The 21,542-nt window shown below is 47.9% G+C and overlaps 2 protein-coding genes across 3 annotated transcripts; both read right to left on the reverse strand.

Moving 5' to 3' along the window:
• Positions 1 to 4,760: 4,760 nt before the first annotated feature.
• Positions 4,761 to 11,086, reverse strand: NFKBIL1 (NFKB inhibitor like 1). 2 transcript variants are annotated; one of them, XM_044306661.1, is made up of 5 exons: positions 11,025 to 11,086; positions 10,394 to 10,669; positions 8,506 to 8,618; positions 7,021 to 7,141; positions 4,761 to 5,955 (listed from the first exon to the last, which is right to left on the reverse strand). In XM_044306661.1, the coding sequence occupies exons 2-5, from the start codon at positions 10,662 to 10,664 to the stop codon at positions 5,345 to 5,347; spliced, it is 1,116 nt and encodes a 371-aa protein (XP_044162596.1). In that variant the 5' UTR covers positions 10,665 to 10,669; positions 11,025 to 11,086; the 3' UTR covers positions 4,761 to 5,344. The 2 variants fall into 2 exon arrangements, with proteins under 2 accessions (XP_044162596.1, XP_044162595.1); XM_044306660.1 differs by lacking the exon at positions 11,025 to 11,086 and having other exon boundaries at positions 10,394 to 10,934.
• Positions 11,087 to 15,030: 3,944 nt separating this feature from the next.
• LOC122946625 (myelin protein P0-like) lies at positions 15,031 to 18,437 on the reverse strand. The gene is made up of 3 exons (XM_044306366.1): positions 18,350 to 18,437; positions 16,009 to 16,386; positions 15,031 to 15,522 (listed from the first exon to the last, which is right to left on the reverse strand). The coding sequence occupies exons 1-3, from the start codon at positions 18,435 to 18,437 to the stop codon at positions 15,422 to 15,424; spliced, it is 567 nt and encodes a 188-aa protein (XP_044162301.1). The 3' UTR covers positions 15,031 to 15,421.
• Positions 18,438 to 21,542: the final 3,105 nt, after the last annotated feature.

Genomic DNA, 21,542 nt, shown 5'->3' on the forward strand with positions numbered 1-21,542 from the left:
CGTTGTGCCGTTTTCCGTTTTTTTTCGCGGACCCATTGTCTTTCAATGGGTCCGTGGAAAAATCGGAAAATGCACTGTTTTGCAGCCGAGACCGTGATCCGTGTATCCTGTCCGTCAAAAAAATATGACCTGTCCTATTTTTTTGACGGACAACGGTTCACGGACCCATTCAAGTCAATGGGTCCGTGAAAGAACACGGATGCACACAAGATTGGCATCCGTGTCCGTGATCCGTGGCCGTAGGTTAGTTTCATACAGACGGATCCGAAGATCCGTCTGCATAAAAGCTTTTTCAGATCTAAGTTTTCACTTCGTGAAAACTCAGATCCGACAGTATATTCTAACACAGAGGCGTTCCCATGGTGATGGGACGCCACGACAAACTATGTACAAGACTGCCCCCTGCTGCCTGGCAGCACCCGATCTCTTACAGGGGGATATGATAGTACAATTAACCCCATCAGGTGCGGCACCTGAAGGGGTTAATTGTACTATCATATCCGCCTGTAAGAGATCAGGGCTGCCAGGCAGCAGGGGGCAGACCCCCCCCCTCCCCAGTTTGAATATCATTGGTGGCCAGTGCGGCCCCCCCCCTCCCTCCCTCTATTGTAATAATAGGTTGGTGGCACAGTGTGCGCCCCCACCCGCCCCCCACCCTCCTCCCTCTATTGTAATTATTCGTTGGTGGCACAGTGTGCGCCCCCCCCCTTCCTCCCTCTATTGTAATTATTCGTTGGTGGCACAGTGTGCGCCCCCCATCGGCCCCCCTCCCTCTATAGCATTAACAACATTGGTGGCAGTGTGCGGCCTCCCATCTCCCCCCCCCCCCCCCCCCGATCATTGGTGGCAGCGGAGTTCCGATCGGAGTCCCAGTTTAATCGCTGGGGCTCCGATCGGTAACCATGGCAACCAGGGCGCTACTGCAGCCCTGGTTGCCATGGTTACTTAGCAATAGTACAATAGTAGAAGATTCATACTTATCTGCTGGCTGCTGCGATGTTCGTGTCCGGCCGGGAGCTCCACCTACTGGTAAGTGACAGGTCTGTGCGGCGCATTGCTTAATGAACTGTCACTTACCAGTAGGAGGAGCTCCCGGCCGGTCACAGACATCGCAGCAGCTAGCAGGTAAGTATGAATCTTCTACTATTGTACTATTGCTAAGTAACCATGGCAACCAGGGCTGCAGTAGCGCCCTGGTTGCCATGGTTACCGATCGGAGCCCCAGCGATTAAACTGGGACTCCGATCGGAACTCCGCTGCCACCAATGATCGGGGGGTGGGGGGGGAGTTGGGAGGCCGCACACTGGCCACCAATGTTGTTAATGCTATAGAGGGAGGGGGGCCGATGGGGGGCGCACACTGTGCCACCAACGAATAATTACAATAGAGGGAGGAAGGGGGGGGGGGGGCGCACACTGTGCCACCAACGAATAATTACAATAGAGGGAGGAAGGGGGGGGGGCGGGAAGGGGCGCACACTGTGCCACCAACGAATAATTACAATAGAGGGAGGAGGGGGGGCGGGGGGCGCACACTGTGCCACCAACGAATAATTACAATAGAGGGAGGAAGGGGGGGGGGGCCGCACTGGCCACCAATGATATTCAAACTGGGCGGGGGGGGGGGGTCTGCCCCCTGCTGCCTGGCAGCCCTGATCTCTTACAGGGGGATATGATAGCACAATTAACCCCTTCAGGTGCAGCACCTGAGGGGTTAATTGTGCTGATCATGGCCCCCTGTAAGAGATCGGGTGCTGCCAGGCAGCAGGGGGCAGTCATGTACACAGTTTGTAGTGTATTCTAACTAGAAGCGTCCCATCACCATGGGAACGCCTCTGTGTTAGAATATACTGTCGGAAATGAGTTTTCACGATGTAACTCATATCCGACAGTATATTCTAACATAGAGGCGTTCCCATGGTGATGGGGACGCTTCAAGTTAAAATATACCATCGGATTGGAGAAAACTCCGATCCGATGGTATAAAAGGGACTCCAGACTTTACATTGAAAGTCAATGGGGACGGATCCGTTTGAAATGGCACCATATTGTGTCAACGTCAAACGGATCCGTCCCCATTGACTTGCATTGTAATTCAGGACGGATCCGTTTGGCTCCGCACGGCCAGGCGGACACCAAAACGACTTTTTTTTCATGTCCGTGGATCCTCCAAAAATCATGTAGGACCCACGGACGAAAAAACGGTCACGGATCACGGACCTACGGACCCCGTTTTTGCGGACCGTGAAAAAACACTGTCGTGTGCATGAGGCCTTAGGCCTCCTGCACACGACAGTATTTTTTAACGTCCCGCAAAACGTGGTTCCGTTGTACAGTGATCCGTGCCCGTTTTTTCTTCCGTGGGTCTTCCGTGATTTTTGGAGGATCCACGGACATGAAAAATGAAATAAAAATCTAAGTCAAGTTTGCCATTGAAATGATAGGAAAAAACGGACACGGATCACGGACACGGATCACAATCTTGTGTGCATCCGTGATTTTCACGGACCCATTGACTTGAATGGGCCCGTGAACCGTTGGCCGTGAAAAAAATAGGACAGGTCATATTTTTTTCACGGCCAGGAAACACGGCTCACGGATGCGGCTGCCAAACGGTGCAGTTTCCGATTTTTCCACGGACCCATTGAAAGTCAATGGGACCGCAGAAAAACACGTTAAACGGGACAACGGCCACGGGTGCACACAACGGTCGTGTGCAGGAGGCCTTATTGTGATGGTTTTACGACAGCTTTAGGGCTGTTTCACATGAGCGAATCCATTGTGGGAACCACACTCTGTGTGTGAGCGTCATCCTCCGTTCTGGGCTTGCAGGAGCTCAGGGCATCATCATGATTTATAATGCTGTGTGCCTCTTCTTGACCTTACTTCTACAGGATGATTCTGACAGCTTTATGTCACTATAATCCTGTAGAAGTAAGGTCAAACAGAAGCACATAGTATTATAAATCAGGATAATGTCCTGCGCTCCTGCAAGCCCAGAACGGAGGATGACACTCACACACAGAGTGCGATTCCCACAGTTGGCACCTGGAATACCTTTGCTAGGAGCAAGGGAGAATATGCCCATCACAGGAGCGCTGGTTTTGGCATTCCGGTGAACTTTAAACTCAATGAATTACTTATTTCTGGCATCATAAAAAAAAAAAAAGCTCTGGCCTAACCCCGTGCCTTCAAATAATTCTCTTGGTTGTTATTTATACACTGCCCAAAAATAAGACCCATAAAACGTTCCTGAGTTTTCAAAGAAAAGTTTGCATAATGGCTGTGCTTCTTTGTACAATCATAACTGTGAAGGAACAGGACTTTTTGGGCTTCCCTAAAGTTTATAGCCCTGTTTCAACTGCACAGCTAGCTGCATTTCTCTCAGAGGCTGGGGGCATCTCCCTTCTGTGGAATCTGTCAGCACTGTACTGCTGTGACACCCTTTCTCTCACTTTCCACTATGTTTTTTTTTATTTCAGCTACGGAGCTCACAGAAAAAGATAAGTAGGGGAAAAAAATAATTAAAAAAAAAAAAAAAAAATCACATTTAGGGCTCATGCACATGAACGTATTTTCTTTCCGTGTCCGTTCCATTTCTTTTGCGGTCCGTATGCGGAACCATTCATTTCAATGGGTCAGCAAAGAAAATAAAAAAAATAAATGGAAGTTGCTCCATGTGCATTACGTTTCCGTATGTCTGTTCCACAAGGAAATAGAACATGTCCTATTATTGTCTGCATTATGGACAAGGATAGGACTGTTCTATTAGGGGCCGGCTGTTCCGTTCCGCAAAATACAGAATGCACACGGACGTCATCTGTATTTTTTGCAAACCGCAAAATACATACTGTCGTGTGCATGAGCCCTCATAGACAAACAGGAGACTCCTATAATCTTCAATAGCAGTTGTTTTATCGGTCTCAGGATCTCAGCTAGCTCCGACAGACCCCCATTTCCTGAGAGCCATCTTCTGTATGTGTGTTACTATAGGTGGATCTTGCCTGCAACTTACCGTAGGTGGAGGTAAGACCCCTAGTGGCCGAGACTTTACTGCTATTTATAATCATTTTAGCAGATTTTCAGATTTTGCAACTCACACCAATAGCCACAAGGTGGCGCTCTTTCATTGGTGTATATATAGAGCACATGAACTACGTGCAGATCTCATCCAATCCAGTGTAACATGGCAAAGAAAAATTCATCCGAAGCTCAGTGAAACCGACTAATAAATCACATACTTCACGTATATATCAGCGCCATAGAATGAATGGTTCTTTAATAATAATTATAGTAATGCATGTATCCAGGATGCTTCAGCATCTTCCCTATAGAACAGTGGGCTGCAACCTACAGTGACACTACAAGTCCCAGCATGTGAAGTCGACTGATCATGTGATTAATCGTCCTTGCCCTCTGGCTCTGCAACCACATATATGCACCGAAGACTGCAATATCCTTCTGCACATAAAGAGCCAGACATATTAAAGGGGACCTAGACCTTCACTGAAATCAGGGAGGTGCAGCTGCTTTTCTCAGAGCGCTCTGCACCTTCCCTTAGGCTCCATTCACACGTCCGCAATTTCGTTCTGCATTTTGCGGAACGGAATTGCGGACCCATTCATTCCTATGGGGCAGCATGATGTGCTGCCCGGACATGGAATTGGGGATCCGCACTTCCGGGTCCGCACTTCCGTTCCGCAAAAAAATAGAACATGTCCTATTCTTGTCCGCAATTGCGGACAAGAACAGGCATATTCCATTAGTGCCCGCAATGTGCGGTCCGCAAAATGCGGAACGCACATTGACGCTTTCCGTGTTTTGCGGATCCACGGCTCAGTGTATCCGCAAAACACGTTGCGGACGTGTGAATGGAGCCTTAGCTCTGCTTTTCCAGTATGAAAAGATCCTGTATACTTTTTATAGATCTGTACTCCGCATGCAGGAAGAGCAGAGCTGAAGGTGCAGAGAGCTCCGAGAAATGCTTCTGCACCTCGTGTTTGCAGTAAAGGTTTGCGTCCCCTTTGAATGCGGCAATCTTACATCACACGGTGGGTAAGTTTTGGGCTTACTGGGGGTAACATATATTATCTGGTCTGGATATCCTGATAATCCGGCATGTGACCGAAACAGTCCTGTGTTGGATTATCAGTAACTAGGAGTTATACATGGAAACATTGCCAACTCACCGGCCTTCCGGCAAACAACGGGGGGCTAAAGGCCTGTGTGTCGTCAGTAGACCAGCACCTCTGGCAATACCAAGGAAGTCGGATTATTGGAATCTACTGTCTTGTTACATCTGCCATGACATATACACCTGTGACCATATACTTGTCATCTTCCCATCACTTTGTCAGCTCTGCTAGTCTGTTCAGTTCTTGTGACAGCGCTGTAACTGTTCGCAGCACACGTTCTCTGTCCTTGGCCAGCAGACGAGAGCCACATCTCTGCATAAAGCGGTCAGGATGCCACGTCACCCTCTGCGCCCGCAGGTAGCGTTTATATGACCCTGCATCTGAGGGGTCGCCACCAGCAGCAATGGTCTGTGCCATCTGTTCGGCGGTCCCTCCTGGCAGCGGCCATGGGATGTCGCTGTACCCCAATGTACCGAGACCAGTCCTGATCTCAGTGGGACCGCTGCCTTCACAGTCTCTTGCAGTAGGGTTCTTGACCAGTTCCTCTTCAGTCTTGGCTGATGAGCCTGTTCTTCCAAACACCTCCTCACATCTCTTCTGGTAGCGCACACTCTGCGCCCCCCTGAGTTCCTTCTCCTTCTGTCGTTGCCTCTGTAAGTACGTCTTCTCTCCCGCAGCGCTGGACGATTTCTGCACGGAGACTCTCTTGCCCTTTGCACCAGGAGGCTCAGACGGGATCTTCCTTGCTTGATATTCTCTGTAGATTCGATCGGCCCAGGACTCGAAGGTCTCCACCTCGGGCACCTCTTCTGGATAATCCTCTGAAAAGAGAAAACATCACTGAGAACAAATGACAGTAACAGAGGACAGATGACTATATCATGTGTGTGACATTATTACAGGGGAGATACATAAAAAATAACCCGACATGTCATATACGGGACTCGGCAACAAGAGACAGAGGCCCAGAGATGCTGACCTTAGAGGTGCGGGGGGGTCTCTGCAGATGACACTGATCCTTACTGTGTTCCAGCAAAAGGCCACAACCATTTAAAGCGTGGCAGTGCCCCCCACCATTTAGAGCAAAGCTGTGCCCCCCACCATTTAGAGCAAAGCCGCGCCCCCTACTATTTAGAGCGAAACCATGCCCCCAACATTTAGAGCGAAGCCATGCCCCCCAACATTTAAAGTGTAGCCGTGCCCCATGCCATTAACAGCGCAGCCATGTCCCCCGCCATTTACAGTGTAGCCGCAACGCCCACCATTTAGAGCCATGCCAGGCACTCTACCATTTAAAATGCAGCTGTGCCCACCATTACTTACAGTGCAGTCGTGCCCTCCACTATCTTGACTGCAGCCGCAACCCCCTCCATGTAAAGTAAAGCCATTCCCCCTCCATTTAGAGCTCAGTTGGCCCCCATATACATAGTGCAGCCTTTGCCCCTTATCTATATGCCCCCACTCTCCCAGGCTGCAGTCTCCTCTTCTCCCCAGATCTTTTGCCCTACTCACTATGAGCAGGCGGCGGTATCGCCATGTTATGCTGCCACCTGGTGGCCAAATTTATGTTTACTCGATAACAGCTAGGTACTTGTGAGGAGGGGGGAAGGGAGCTGGGGCACAGGGTTTCGCTGATGACCTGATACATGGCTCTGTAAGGTGTAGGACAATGAATGTCTACATCCAGGTATTAATGGAGAGGCCGATGCATACGTTTCCCAGGATGCATTTTTGGACCTCCACAAGGAGAATCAGCACCTGGACGGGGCAGATCTGCGTGCTTGGGAAACGCGAGTGTATAAGTTCACAGATATCCAATATTGAGACACTTCTACAGGACACATGAGGAGGCCACTTCTGGTGGATTTCCCCTCCACATCCCTTACCCTCATACTGTCCATACAATTCTTGATACTCATCCATGCTCTCTGCTAAGAGTTTTTCTCTCCACTCTGAAGACTGCTGCGAGGAGACGTCTGGAGATGCGCTCCGCCTGGAGTTCCTCTCCTATAGAAGGAAGCAAAAAATAGCCATAAGCTGGTGAGCCTGACTTAGGGTCCATTCACACGTCCGTTGTTTCTTTCCTGATCTGTTCCGTTTTTTGCGGAACAGATCTGGACCCATTCATTATCAATGGGTCCTGAAAAAAAAAAAAAAAAAAAAAAAAAAAAAAAAAAATCGGACATTGTGCTGTCCGATTTTTTTCAGGACCCATTGAAAATGAATGGGTCCAGATCTGGTCCAGATCTGTTCCGCAAAGAACGGAACAGATCAGGAAAGAAACAATGGATGTGTGAATGGACCCAAGGCTACTTTCACACCTGCGTTAGGTGCGGATCCGTCTTGTATCTGCACAGACGGATCCGCACCTATAATGCAAACGATTGTATCCGTTCAGAACGGATCCGTTTGCATTATGAAGAACAAAGTGAAAACGGATCCGTCCCCATTGACTTACATTGTAAGTCAGGATGGATCCGTTTGGCTCCGCATCGCCAGGCGGACACCAAAACGCTGCAAGCGGAATGGAGGCTGAACGGAGCCAAACTGATGCATTCTGAACTGATCCGTTTTGAACCGTTTGTGAGATCTCTAAAACGGATCTCATAAACGAAATTCAAAACGCCAGTGTGAAAGTAGCCTTAAATGAAGATGGGCGCCTAACGGACCTTCAAGTAACACTGTCCTCCCAGGACATCCCCGTTTGTGCATCTGCTGCCCTGACACTAAGATAACAATAAGGCCACATGAAAACGACCGCTGGATGCTTTGCGATCCACATAACACAGATACCGACCGTGTACATTCCGTATTTTGCAGAACGGCCGCCCTCTAATAGAACAGTCCTATCCTTGTCCATAATGCGGACAATACTAGGACGTGTTTTAGTTTTTTATCGAACGGACATATGGAAACAGTATGCACCCGAGTCATTTGGTTTTTTTTGTGGCCCCATAGAAGTGAATGGTTCCGCATAAAGGCCGCAAAATGTAGACCCCCTAAATTACAGATCCAAGCTCAGACCCCCTAAAATACAGACATACAGACCCCAGCTCAGACCCCCTGAAATACAGACCCCAGCTCAGACCCCCTGAAATACAGACCCCAGTTCAGACCCCCTGAAATACAGACCCCAGTTCAGACCCCCTGAAATACAGACCCCAGTTCAGACCCCCTGAAATACAGACCCCAGTTCAGACCCCCTGAAATACAGACCCCATAAAATACAGACCCCAGCTCAGACCCCCTGAAATACAGACCCCAGCTCAGACCCCCTGAAATACAGACCCCAGCTCAGACCCCCCGAAATACAGACCCCCTATATAATACAGAGAATATGCATCTCATGGATGTCTTAGGTTACACATTACCATGAGGTCTTCGGCCCGTCTCAGGATGTCTCGCGGTGTCGTCCCCTGATGATCTGCCACATCGATGGACTGCGGGCAGCGCTTGAGTATCGGCACAACCAGGTCCGTGTACACTGCGACAAGAAGAAGAAATCTGAAAGGAGCGCTGCCGACCTGGACAAGAGGGACAACAGACGCTCAATGACTTCAAGGAGCTTTCCCAGTGACAATTAAAGGGGCGATGCCACAAAAAAATATTCTACATTTATCCAAGCAGCACCTAGATCTGAACATAAAACAAAAAAAAAGCCAAGGGAAGCAGCGCCGCAGTGCAAATCAAGGCTTATTCGCCCAGTGTAAGACAGCAACGTTTCAGCTGCTCAATGCAGCCATCTGATTTGCGGCCTTCCTTGATTTAAAAAATGTTGTATAGCCGCTGAGTTATTCATTAAAATGTATCTGTATAGCGCCACCTGCTGTTTGTTCTTTATTTAATTTCTCTGTCCACCTCATAAGGGTGGTCACACATTCTCAGTTTAAATCTTTAAAGGGCTTCTGTCAGCCCACTAAACCCTTTTTTTCCCCCCGTTAATATTAATCCCTACACTGCAAGCTCCCTGTACATATGCTAAATATTCATTTTCGTTCAGTAGATATTGTTAAAAATCAAGTTTTATAATATGTAAATTACCTTGCTACCAGCAAGTAGGGCGGCTACTTGCTGGTAGCAGCCGCATCCTCCTCTCATCATGACGCCCCCTCCACCGTTTGATTGACAGGGCCAGGGAACGGGTTTGTTCTCTGCTGGCCCTGTTTGAATTCAAAATATCGCGCCTGCGCCGTACCTTTCTTTAATCGGTGCAGGCGCACTGAGAGGCGGCCTCTCTCCCGGCCGCTCCATCCTCAATGCGCCTGCGCCGGGTGTAGATGTGACGTCATCGGCGCAGGCGCACTGAGGATGGAGCGGCCGATAGAGCGGCCGCCTCTCAGTGCGCCTGCGCCGATGACGTCACATCTACACCCGGCGCAGGCGCATTGAGGATGGAGCGGCCGGGAGAGAGGCCGCCTCTCAGTGCGCCTGCACCGATTAAAGAAAGGTACGGCGCAGGCGCGATATTTTGAATTCAAACAGGGCCAGCAGAGAACAAACCCGTTCCCTGGCCCTGTCAATCAAACGGTGGAGGGGGCGTCATGATGAGAGGAGGATGCGGCTGCTACCAGCAAGTAGCCGCCCTACTTGCTGGTAGCAAGGTAATTTACATATTTCAAAAATCGATTTTTAACAAATTCTACTGAACGAAAATCATTAATTAGCTTATGTATGATGAGATCACAGTGTAGGGATTATTAGTAAAGAAAAAAAAAAAAAACGGTTTAATGGGCTGACAGAAGCCCTTTAACTGCTACTAGCCATGTCTACTGTTAGAAGCTGTGACAGTTACAGGGAAAGAGCTACAGCAGAGAGGACGCACCCCCAGACAAAGGACACGCTCCTGAGCTGTGATAGGAAGAGAGCTACAGCAAAGGACACGCCTCCAGACAATGAACACACCACCTGAGCTGTGATAGGAAGAGAGCTACAGCAGAGAGGACATGCCCCCAGACAAAGGACACTGCCCTGGGGTCAGACCATGAAAACCCACGGTCTCCTTTGAGAATGGAGGTGTGCACTCATGACCACCACTCCATTCACTTCTTTGAGACGGCTGAGTGCAGCTCTTGTCTATCTCCCACAGAAGTTAATGGAGCAGTGGTCATGTATGCGACACCATTCCACTCACCAGGAGGACTCCGGCTCCCCTGTTCCTCGCAGTCGGACCCCCGGTGATCTTTATCTCATGAATAGGCGATATATTCTGCTAATGGGAAATATCTTTAAATTGATAACTACTACTCCCACTCTCCTCACCTTTCCATCCTCCTTTCTCCACCTCCCGGGCTGCCACGTGCAGAGCGTTGTTACCGGAAGCATCCCGCTGCATGGGGTCGGCTCCTTTCCGAAGCAGCAGCAGAGCGCAGGCGTCGTCGCGCAGCGCGCAGGCAGCATGGAGAAGGCTCCGCCCTCCTGGTAAGACGTGATCCAGACGTAGGTGGCGATGTTTCCTGATGTAAGACTTCAGCCGCAGAACGTCCCCGCGCTCGATGTACCCCAGAGCCCGCAGCTCCCGCCGGAACGCCATCACCCCTACAGGGGAGAGAAGGCTGATTTATTAAAGGGCAACTCTGCATTTACAGCTCTTTAAAGACATCCCCCATCAATTTCACCCACATTGACAACATCTCTGCTTACTGTCAGTGAACTAAAACATATCACCATCCAGGGGCTGAAAACTCACACAGATCTAATATCTTGACAGCAGAACACTTGCTGTAAAGGCTATCCTCTGCACATCAGGAGCATAAATCCACCCTGATGGTTTGCTACAATGTGTCCCAGCTATAAAAGTCAGGCTATATATATACAATGTGCAGCCTGTGGTTTCCCAGCTCTGGTGGAACTATAACCCCCAGCATGCCCTGTCTGTGAAGAGACTACTTACCTCTGTTCTCAGCTCAGCACCTACATTCAATACACACTGTACAAGGAAAGGAAAACGTCACTACTCACTTCCGGGTGTACTGGGCGGAGTCAGCAATGAACTTCCTGTCCAGTCTATAAACTGTTTCCCCCCGGAAACTAGAGCCGCGTCTTTCTGGCCGACACTGACTGAGTGATTGTTGGTATGAGGACAGGGATATTATATAGGATGTGCAGTGCATGTTACAGCAGGTACATGGATCAGTACTATAGTCATATACATGCAGGGAACAATATTCCCTGAGACTGACTAAAGATGAGGTAAGGTATTAGTATAGCTATGACTATCCAAGGTAAAGTGTACAGCAGACACCAGAAACCTCCAGCTGGTGTGAAACTACAACTCCCAGGATGCAAACTTGCTCGGCCGCTCTTCTAACACCCAAAGAAGTGAATGGAGCACGCTGGGAGTTGTAGTTTCAGAACAGCAGGAGGTTGCTGATCCCTGGTCTATAGGGAGACAGGGTGGTGGCTGTCACTTATAGGGGATGTGTCTTGAGACAATTGTCCGTACACCCTAGGGCAGTGATGGCGAACCTATGGCACGGGTGCCAGAGGCGGCACTCTGAGCCCTCTCTGTGGGCACCCACACCCTGGAAAAAGTCTGAGTGTACCAATATGCCTTAGACCTTTCCTGCCATTCATCAGCGCAGGACGCACCATGAACAGCACAGGCAGCGCACTGAATGTAGACAGGCTATTATAGCTACTACATGATAAAGTACATGAAAGATATACTATATTGGACTGTAGGATTCAGGTTAACTTGCCACGTTGGCACTTTGCGATAAATAAGGGGGTTTTGGGGTTGCGGTTTGGGCACTCAGTCTCTAAAAGGTTCGCCATCACTGCCCTAGGGCATATAGATGTCGAAGATGGGGGTCCTCCGCTTAGAATCCCCTTTGTATGAGCCAGAACAGAGACTTGAGACATTGTCATCAGAATAATCGTTATGTATCTGGCTGAGATGAGCGATGTGCTAATGTCATCAGAACATAACTGTATGACTTATATCTCCCTGCCTGCCGCCGTTCGTGCTAAATAATGACTTTTATACTATGCTAATGAGCCTCTATGTGCTAGTGGGGCGTTGCTGCAGCACCTGGAGGCTCCGTCCTCTCACCGATTGGCACGCCCTTGTAAAGGCGATTGACATCCTGGGTCTCCTCCGTGCCCCGCAAATCCCGCGCCTGCGCCGTCCATTTTAGTATCAGGCGCAGTGAGTGAAGGACGGCAGGCAGGGAGATATAAGTCATACAGTTATGTTCTGGTGACATTAGCACATCGCTCATCTCAGCCAGATACATAACGATTTTTCTGATGACAGAAACCTTTTAAAGGGGTTCCCCCACTAAAAGCACCTATGCCACAGGGCGTATCTGATCAGTAGGTATCTGATCGCTTGGGCCAGGGAAATCACGAAAACAAGGGCTCCATGTTCATTTGTTTGAATGGAGAGCGCTATACTCGGTTATCCCCTGCAGTCCCATAGGGAATGAATGGAGCAGCGCAACCTGGCGCTCATTACGGGGAACAGGACGCTTGTTCTTATGATCATTAGGGGCACAGCAGTCGGGCCCTTGACGATCAGATACATCCCCTCCTCCTGTGGATAGGGAGTAACTGTGTTCTGTGGGACAACCTCTTTAAAGGGGCTTTCCAGACTGAGAAATTATCACCTATCTGGTATCTAAGTGGTCTTAGTCCTACTGATGGGACCTCCTGATGCCACCAATGTCCGATAGGTAAGGAACCCACCTGTCGAACCTGCATCTAGCTTTAGAACGGGGCACACCGCACATGCTCTGCATTCACTTCTATTGAAGTTTAAAAAAAAGTTGAGCGAGTGTGCTCAGCTATTTCTAGAACCCCCATAGAAGTGAGTGGAGAGTGCACCGCGCAAGCACAGTCCCCTCTCCGCCTCTATGGGCATTACGGATATAGCTAAGGACTTCTTGCGCCCTTGTTCACTTTGGGGGCCCCGTTCTGGAGAAAGACGGGGGTCCAAGAGGTGGGACCCATACCTAACGGACATTTGAGGCATATCCTACGAGTCTGTGCCGGTCTGCTGTATGAAGGGGCCAGGGCATTCGGGTAAGCGTCGCGTCTCCTTTTATTGTTTACACTGCTCCCTACAGACCAGCTTTGTGCTTATGTGGGGAGACAATACTAGGCCACGCCTCTAACTCCGCCCACAACATTAGCATGCACACCCAGTCCGAATAAACAGGACCTTTCATCAGTTTGTACTTTCTACAATCATACCTCACGTTGTAGGCCAAGATTAGGAGATGTCATTGCCCCATTTTTTTGGTACTGATACGCTGCTCCATTCCCCCCGCTGTGCCCCCCGTTCTTTTTTGGCGCTCTGTATGCTAATCAATAGCATTGGTACAGGGAGGAGGAGACGGCCGTGTATCTCAGGGGTGTCTACCTTCTCACTGCCAGGGAGAAGGTGACCTGTTTTTTGTCAATGGCTGTGACGCCCTCCACTGCGATAGGAAGAAGGAGACGCCCCCTGAGAAACACCGCCGTCTCCTCCTCCCTGTACCGATGGTATGGATTAGCATGCATGGCGGCAAAACAAGGGGGGCACAGTGAGGCAACGGAGGAGCGTATCAGTAAAAAGAATATATATATATAGCGCAATGACATCTCCTAATCTTGGCCTACAACGTGAGGTATTGATTGTAGAAAGTACAAACTAATGAAAGGTCCTCTTTACTTTCCCCACATAGTAATTATTCCCCCTTTGTGTCAGCACACAGAAGCAATGCCCACATTGTGCCCCCCTAACAGTAGCTATGCCCAGATGTGCCCCTTTCACAGTAGTAATGCCCTGATATGTGCCCCCTCAGTACTTATGCCCTGATATGTGCCCTCTCACAGTAGTTATGCCCTGATATGTGCTCTCTCACAGTAGTTATGCCCTGATATGTGCCCTCTCACAGTAGTTATGCCCAGATATGTGCCCCATTTACAGTTATTAGGCCCTGATATGTGCCTCCTCACAGTAGTTATGCCCTGATATGTGCCCCTCACAGCAGTTATGCCCTATGTGCCCCCTCACAGTAGTTATGCCCTGATATGTGACCCCTCACAGTAGTTATGCCCTGATATGGGACCCCTCACAGTAGTTATGCCCTGATATGTGACCCCTCACAGTAGTTATGACCAGATATGTGCCCCTCACAGGAAGGAAATAAAAAACAAACAGTAAATACTCACATGGTTCCTCCGATGATTACCGACGCTCCACAGCACCAGGATACTGTCACACATTGTGCTGCTGTGTAGGAGGAGGAAGAGTCCACAGGCTGATTCCACCGCTCCTCCCACACAGTCCAGCAGCGCAATGTGTTACCGCATCATGTTGCTACTGGGAGCGCCGGCAGCTGAATGGTGAAGCGGGGAGCAGACGACTCCCTGCTTCACCATTACAATCAGCTGTCTCTGCGTCCTGTGGACATAGAGACAGCGGGACATACCTCAGCCATTCCGGGACCATGGAACAGCCACTGAAATACTTTCCCACCGGATTCAGGACAGTTGGGACGTATGAGATGAGACTGGTATTGCCGCTAATGAAATTTATGTAAATTTTTTGGTTTGTGTTTTTTTTTCTGTTAAAATAACGTTTTATGTGTTTTGCTGATCTTTTTACTTACTTAAAATATTTGTTTAGCTATATTTAGTAGTCCCACAAATGGACTTGTACCTGCGATCCTCTTTGTAGTGCAGTGTAGGATTTCTACCTGTCAGTAACCAGCCTATTAGGGCCCTTTTACCTATCCTGACGATAGATCATCAATATCTAATACCAGAAAACCCCAAATATTTCTATCAGGTTTGTATCTCCGTTTTACCAATAAGGAAAAGAAGCTCTGAGGGACAAACTTCTGCTCTAACAAGTGAAGACTCCAAGAGGGACATTCACATTAAACCAGAGAAACAAGGGATTATTCCGCTTTATTTTTTTCTATTAATTCCAATACATTTCATGTTAAGTCCTGAACCACAGATAAGAGAGAGAGAGGAGCAAAGACAGGGAAGGAGAGACGTCTGTCACCTGGAAGCCACGCCCTAAACCTGCCAGACACACCTATTTTCATGCAAATTATATGCAAACTCCACCCTTTTTTGTGGCCCAGCTTGTAAAAGACGTTGGCATATATGTCTCTCGTCAGAGTACCCCTTTATCAATTCTTACAGCAGCTCCAAAATCACTGCTGATTATCAATGTGTGGTCCGTCGTGCGGTCGTCCAATTCAGGTATTAGGCTTTGTGCCGATCATTACTAATATACTATAGAGAAAGGAAACCAATAGTATATAGGGGGTCATAAGCGAAGATGGCGCATTAACAGGACTTCTTGACAGCAATGCCCAGGAGTATGATTAGGATAATGAGGCAGGCGATGTGTATGATTTCCACTAGGAGGCACACTGCTTGAATGGGCTCTGTAAAATAAAGACACAATTAGTCAAGATTAATGAGGAGGGGGAGAAGCATTGTGGGTCACATTGTGAATGGTAGTGTGCCCTCAGACATTGGTTAAAGTGAGTGTCCACCTTTTAAAACCATATCATTTTTAGGTCCAATATTCAGTAATGATTATTTCTTAAAACAGCTTTGTTTTTCTGATACAGAGCTCCAAATCGCATGGATAAAGTGAATTTAGAAAAAAAATAATCTTGGTGGTTACAGCCACCACTAGGGGGAGCTGAGGAGCTCATTGTATACCGTTTGCATTATTGAGTTCGGCGTATAAGTGGGATGCTCCCTCTAGTGGTGGCTGCTGGTATTAAGAAGTTTATCACTTATGGCTATGCAGGGGATTGGGAGATCTGTATTTATTTCAGTTTAGTCTGAATTGTTATGATGTATGTTTTATGTCATGCTAAGGGGTTCCTGTGTTCTGTCTTATATTCACAGCTATAAAATACCTGCAGGAATAGATCTCGGAGTGACCTCCAGTCTTGTTCCAGGTCCAGTTCCCGCCATATTAGGAGTCTTTACATGACAACAGAAGGTTCCTGAGTCGCTCTCTGTCAGGTTGATGATAATGATTGTCACATTCACCTCATAGTTGGGTTCTCCATGTGGGCTGTGTGGTGTCTGACCAGGATCTGGGGAAGAGATGTTTATCCTGCGTTGGAAACACGTGAGATCCTGAAGTTTCTCAGAAGTATTGCACCCTAAGGTCCATGTCACAGAGTAGGAGGGAATATAAGATGCAAACGAGCAGGTGATGGCCACCGTTCCTCCTGCCTCTGCTCTCACCACCTCTGGTTGTGTCACCACCACCTGTTTTTGCCCATTTACTATAAAGAAGTGAAGCAACACATTAATGGTTCATCTGAGACTTACTACAGTTTAGACCTTAATAAAGTCAAAGGGGTATTCCCATCTTAGACAGTGGGGGCATATCGCTAGTATATACCCCCAATGTCTGATAGGTGCAGGTCCCACCTCTGAAACCCACATCTATCCTTAGAACGGAGTCTGCAAAGTTAGGGAGGGCGGACCGCGCAAGCACGACCACCCTCCATTCATTTCTATCGGATTGGCATGTTCGGCTATTTTCGAAAGTGCGATAGGAATGAATGGTAAGCGCACTGCGCAAGCGCAACCACCACTCCATTCACTTCTATGGGGCTGATGGAAATAGCCGAGCCAGCATTGAGCTCTTTTAGACACTTCCATACAATGAATGGAGGGCGGCCGTGCATGCAGGGTGCACCCTCCTTCACTTTGCTCGCTCCATTCTAAGGAGGTGGGCCCCGCACCTATCAGACATTGGGAGCATGTCCTAGTGATATGCCCACAATGTCCAAGATGAGACAACCCCAGAAAGGGTTACCATTAAATACCGCCTTGAAGAGTTTGAGGGGTGTCATTTTTAAAATGGAGTCAGTTTAGGGCTCATATACATGACACAGATACGCAAATAATATGGATGATATCTGTGTGACATCTGTATCGTATCCGTTTTTTTTTTTTTTTGCGGATCCATTATTACAATGTCCATCCTTGTCTGTAAAACGACAAGAATAGGGCATGTTCTGTCTTTTTTGCGGGGCTACGGAACGGACATACGGATACATTTTTTGCGGATCCATTGAAATGAATAGTTCCGCGTACGGTCTGCAAAAAACAACGGAATGGACACGGAAACAAAATACGTTTGTGTGCATGAGCCCTTATGCTGAGTTTCTAATCTCTAGGCCTCTCAAAGGCACTTTGAAACCCCTATTCCTCCCCCCTCCCAATGCCTGGGCCCCTCACACATTATAATTATCTCGCTCCCCGGCACCCGCGTCCCTTCTGATGCTGCATGGCTGCCACCCCATCTCCCCGTTGCGTGGATGAAAACATACGGGGGGTAAGGGGGGGGGCAGAGAATAGCAGACCGTGACTGGGATGAGCCTCCCAAGCTCCACCCGTGTGAAGTGCTCACGCATGGTTGGATAACCCCTTTAAGGGTAGATATGCCAAAACCTATTTGTTCTTTTTAGTCTAGGTTCACACTGAGTTTTTTTGGATGAGATTTTAAGGCAGGTTTTTTTCTGTAGGTTTTTCAGCCAAAGCCAGAAGTGGATCCGGCAGGGAGAAGTATAATGTCCTTCCTTTAGGTTTCTGATATCTCATGAATCCACTTCTGGCTTTGGCTGAAAAACCTGCAGAAAAAATCTGCCTCAAAATCTCCTCCCAAAAATTCGGTGTGAACCTACCCTAAAAAAAATAGGTTTTGGAATATTCTTAAAAATGTACAAATAAAAGGACGTTTAAAAAAAGATTTTAATAATTATCCATTTATTTCAGTTATGCAAATTAAAAGGAATTGCATTGATGCAGCTTAGAATTACAATTTTGTGAAAAGGTTCAATATTCTCGGCTCAAAGTGTCACACTCAGTCAGCTAATTAATCCATACCCCCTGAGCAAAGGGGACCTCAAAATTGTGACTTTGGGGTTTCATAAGCTGTAAGCCATAATCATCCAAATTATAACAAATAAAAGCCTGAAATATCTCGCTCTGCATGTAATGAGTCTCATATATTAGTTTCCCCTATTAAGTTGCATTACTGAAATAAATGAACTTTGCACAATATTCTTCGAGTTTCACCTGTACATATAAAATTTGAAAAATGGAGCACAAACTAGGCTGACCTAAGGGGTTAAGGGGATAATTGTTAAAAAAAAAATTAATAGAGCCCAACAGCAAATGATTTTGTTGCTAATGTTTCCAGGTCACATATGGTACCAGACCAGGTTCAGTTCTCACCTGCAGATCTTGAGAAGGTCAGATGCACGATGAGCAGAAAATGTAGCAGAGATGAAGCTTCCATCTTCTGTCTTGGCTGAGTGTTCATAGCAGAGGCGCGCTGCTTCTAATCTAAGGGCTGGATGTGGTGGTCACAGCTTTTTGGCCAATGGTCTCTGTGTATATAGGTTTCCTCCAGAATAAAGGATGTTGGTATTAGGCTACTTTCACACTAGCGTTTTTGCTGGATCCGGTAGGGTTCAGCAAAAACGCTTCTGTTACTTCTGCATCCGTTATATTATCTTTAACAAGCAAAAAGTCACCTTGTGGTGTTCGTGTTAATTCACACCATGCGGCAATTCTGCCTCAAAGAGTCCTTCCTGATAGCAGCACCAACCTGTTCTCACGCCAAACAGGTAGCAAGCCTTCATCCAGACAGAAGGCTCCCAGATCCCAACACAGACCTGGCTTCTGAGCCCAGCTGCCTATTTAAGGACAGCCAGGTGCTGCCAAAACCCAGACCAGCACTTAAAATTTGGTCCGGTATTTGACCTCACCTGGCTGTAAATCAGCCCAGCAGCACATACTGGGAGGAAAATACCTGTTTTCCCAGACCAAACCTCTCACTGTGTCACAGAGACCCTATGACGGACCTCAATACCGGCAAATAGAAACGCTAGTGTGAAAGTAGCCTAATAATACAGCACCTTGCAAAAGTATTCATCCCCTAAGGGCTCATGCGCAAGAGTGTGTGTGCCCCGTGCCCGTGCTGTGGATTGCAAATAGCTGTGTGCATGGTGTTTACGGATGCAGACCCATTCATTTCGTAGTGCTTCCATGGGCTTCCAATCTGTGCCTCTGCACCGCTCCGTATCTTGAGGATTGTGGACCCATTTAAGCCAATAAGTCTGCATCCATGATACGGAGCGCACACGGCCAGTGTGTATTTCCATTTTTCTGATCTGTCAGAAGAACAGAAAAAAAAAAAACGGATCCTGTGCATCAGTGAAGGACGGTAGCAGGCGAGCGACCTTCACTCACTGTGCCTGCGCCTAATACTAAAATGGGCGGCGCAGGAGCGGGATTTGCGGGGCACAGAGGAGATCAATGATGTCAATCACCTTTACAAGGGCGTGCCAAACGGTGAGAGGACGGAGCCTCTAGGTGCTGCAGCAACGCCCCACTAGCACCTAGAGGCTCATTAGCATATTATAAAGGTCAGGTCGTTATTTAGCATGAACGGCGGCAGGCAGGGAGATATAAGTCATACAGTTTTGTTCTGTTGACATTAGCACATCGTGTCACCCAGCTACATAACGATTTTTCTGATGACAGAAACCCTTTAAAGGGTTTCCCCCACTAAAAGCACCTATGCCACAGGACGTATCTGATCAGAAGGTGTCTGATCGCTTGGGCCAGGGAAATGAGGGCTCCGTGTTCATTCGTTTGAATGAAGAGCGCTGTACTCGGTTATCACCCGCAGTCCCATAGGGAATGAATGGAGCAGCGCAACCTGGCGCTCATTACGGGGAACAGGACGCGTGTTCTCATGATTATTGGGGGGCACAGCAGTCAGACCCCTGATGATCAGACACATCCCCTCCTCCTATGGATAGGGAGTAATGGTGTTCTGTGGGACAACCCCTTTAAAGGGGCTTTCCAGACTGATAAATTATCACCTATCCGGTGTCTAAGTGGTCTTAGTCCTACTGATGGGACCTCCTGATGCTACCAATGTCCAATAGGTAAGGAACCCACCTGTAGAACCTGCATCTAGCTTTAGAACGGGGCACACCGCACATGCTCTGCATTCACTTCTATTGAAGTTCCAAAAAAAGTTGAGCAAGTGTGCTCAGCTATTTCTAGAACTCCCATAGAAGTGAATGGAGAGCGCACCGCGCAAGCACAGTCCCCTCTCCGCCTTTATGGGCATTACCGATATAGCTGAGGACTTCTCCCATAGAAGTGAATGGAAGGAGTTGCGCCCTTGTTCACTTTGGGGGCCCCGTTCCGGAGAAATACACGGGTCCAAGAGGTGGGACCCATACCTAATGGACATTTGAGAAAAAAAAAGACAATGCAACAGCACTCTGCAAATCAGATAAGGTACAATAATGCCATAGTCACAAAAAATATTATAGTGCTAATGTTACGCTTATTTATAAAGTGAGATGCTTGGCAAATGCATTTTGTACAAAACCATTTGAGCCCGTCTGCCGAACGTCAAGGCGATCTCTGTAAGATGGGAACCTAACACAAAATAATGCCTGTTATGTGCCATAATGGCCGCCATAAAGTTCAGGAAGTGTTGGTTCCACATGCATTTTACAATTTTTGGTGCCATAATGGCCTCCATTACTTCCAAGGGATGCAGGTACCAACATGCATGCCGAGCCCACTCCATACCTTTCCTTGTGCCAGACAGCTTCCAATGAATGTAGTGATAATTAAAGGGATTCTGTCACCAGGTTTCACCCCCTCCAGATAAAAATATGGTTATGTTCAGGGAGCTTTAACCATTCCTAATGTGGTCTTATAAATGTAATCTGTAGGCTCATTTTGCTAAAAATACGCTATTACTAACCTGTCATTCATAAAAATAAGGTGCCCAAGGGGATGTAAATGGCTCCAAGCTGCCGCCCCCACCCAGCAATCTTACAGCAGCAGGAGGAGGGAGGGAGAGCGGGAGGCGTCACAGAAGATTATGAGGCGGCGCTGGGCACAAACGGCGGTGGGTGCGGGCGGCAGCTTGGAGCCATTTACATCCCCTTGGGCACCTTATTTTTATGAATGACAGGTTAGTAATACCGTATTTTTAGCAAAATGAGCCTACAGATTACATTTATAAGACCACATTAGGAATGGTTAAAGCTCCCTGAACATAACCATATATTTATCTGGAGGGGGTGAAACCTGGTGACAGAATCCCTTTAAAATCAGCCTATGGGGCAGACAGGCTAATCAGGAGTGCACGACTCGCTGGAGTGCCACACCTCTGGCGCTGTAAATCTGCAAAGAAAATGGTTTTCTGCTTTCCCAAGTATTTAGTGCTAGGACCCGTCTTACAGAGATCGCCTTGACGTTCGGCAGACGGGCTCAAATGGTTTTGTACAAAATGCATTTGCCAAGCATCTCACTCTATAAATAAGCGTAGCATTAGCACTAAAATATTTTTGTAACTATGGCATTATTGTACTTTATCTGGTTTGCAGAG

The sequence above is a fragment of the Bufo gargarizans genome, chromosome 9 (genome assembly GCF_014858855.1).
Source record: "Bufo gargarizans isolate SCDJY-AF-19 chromosome 9, ASM1485885v1, whole genome shotgun sequence".
NCBI lineage: Eukaryota > Metazoa > Chordata > Amphibia > Anura > Bufonidae > Bufo > Bufo gargarizans.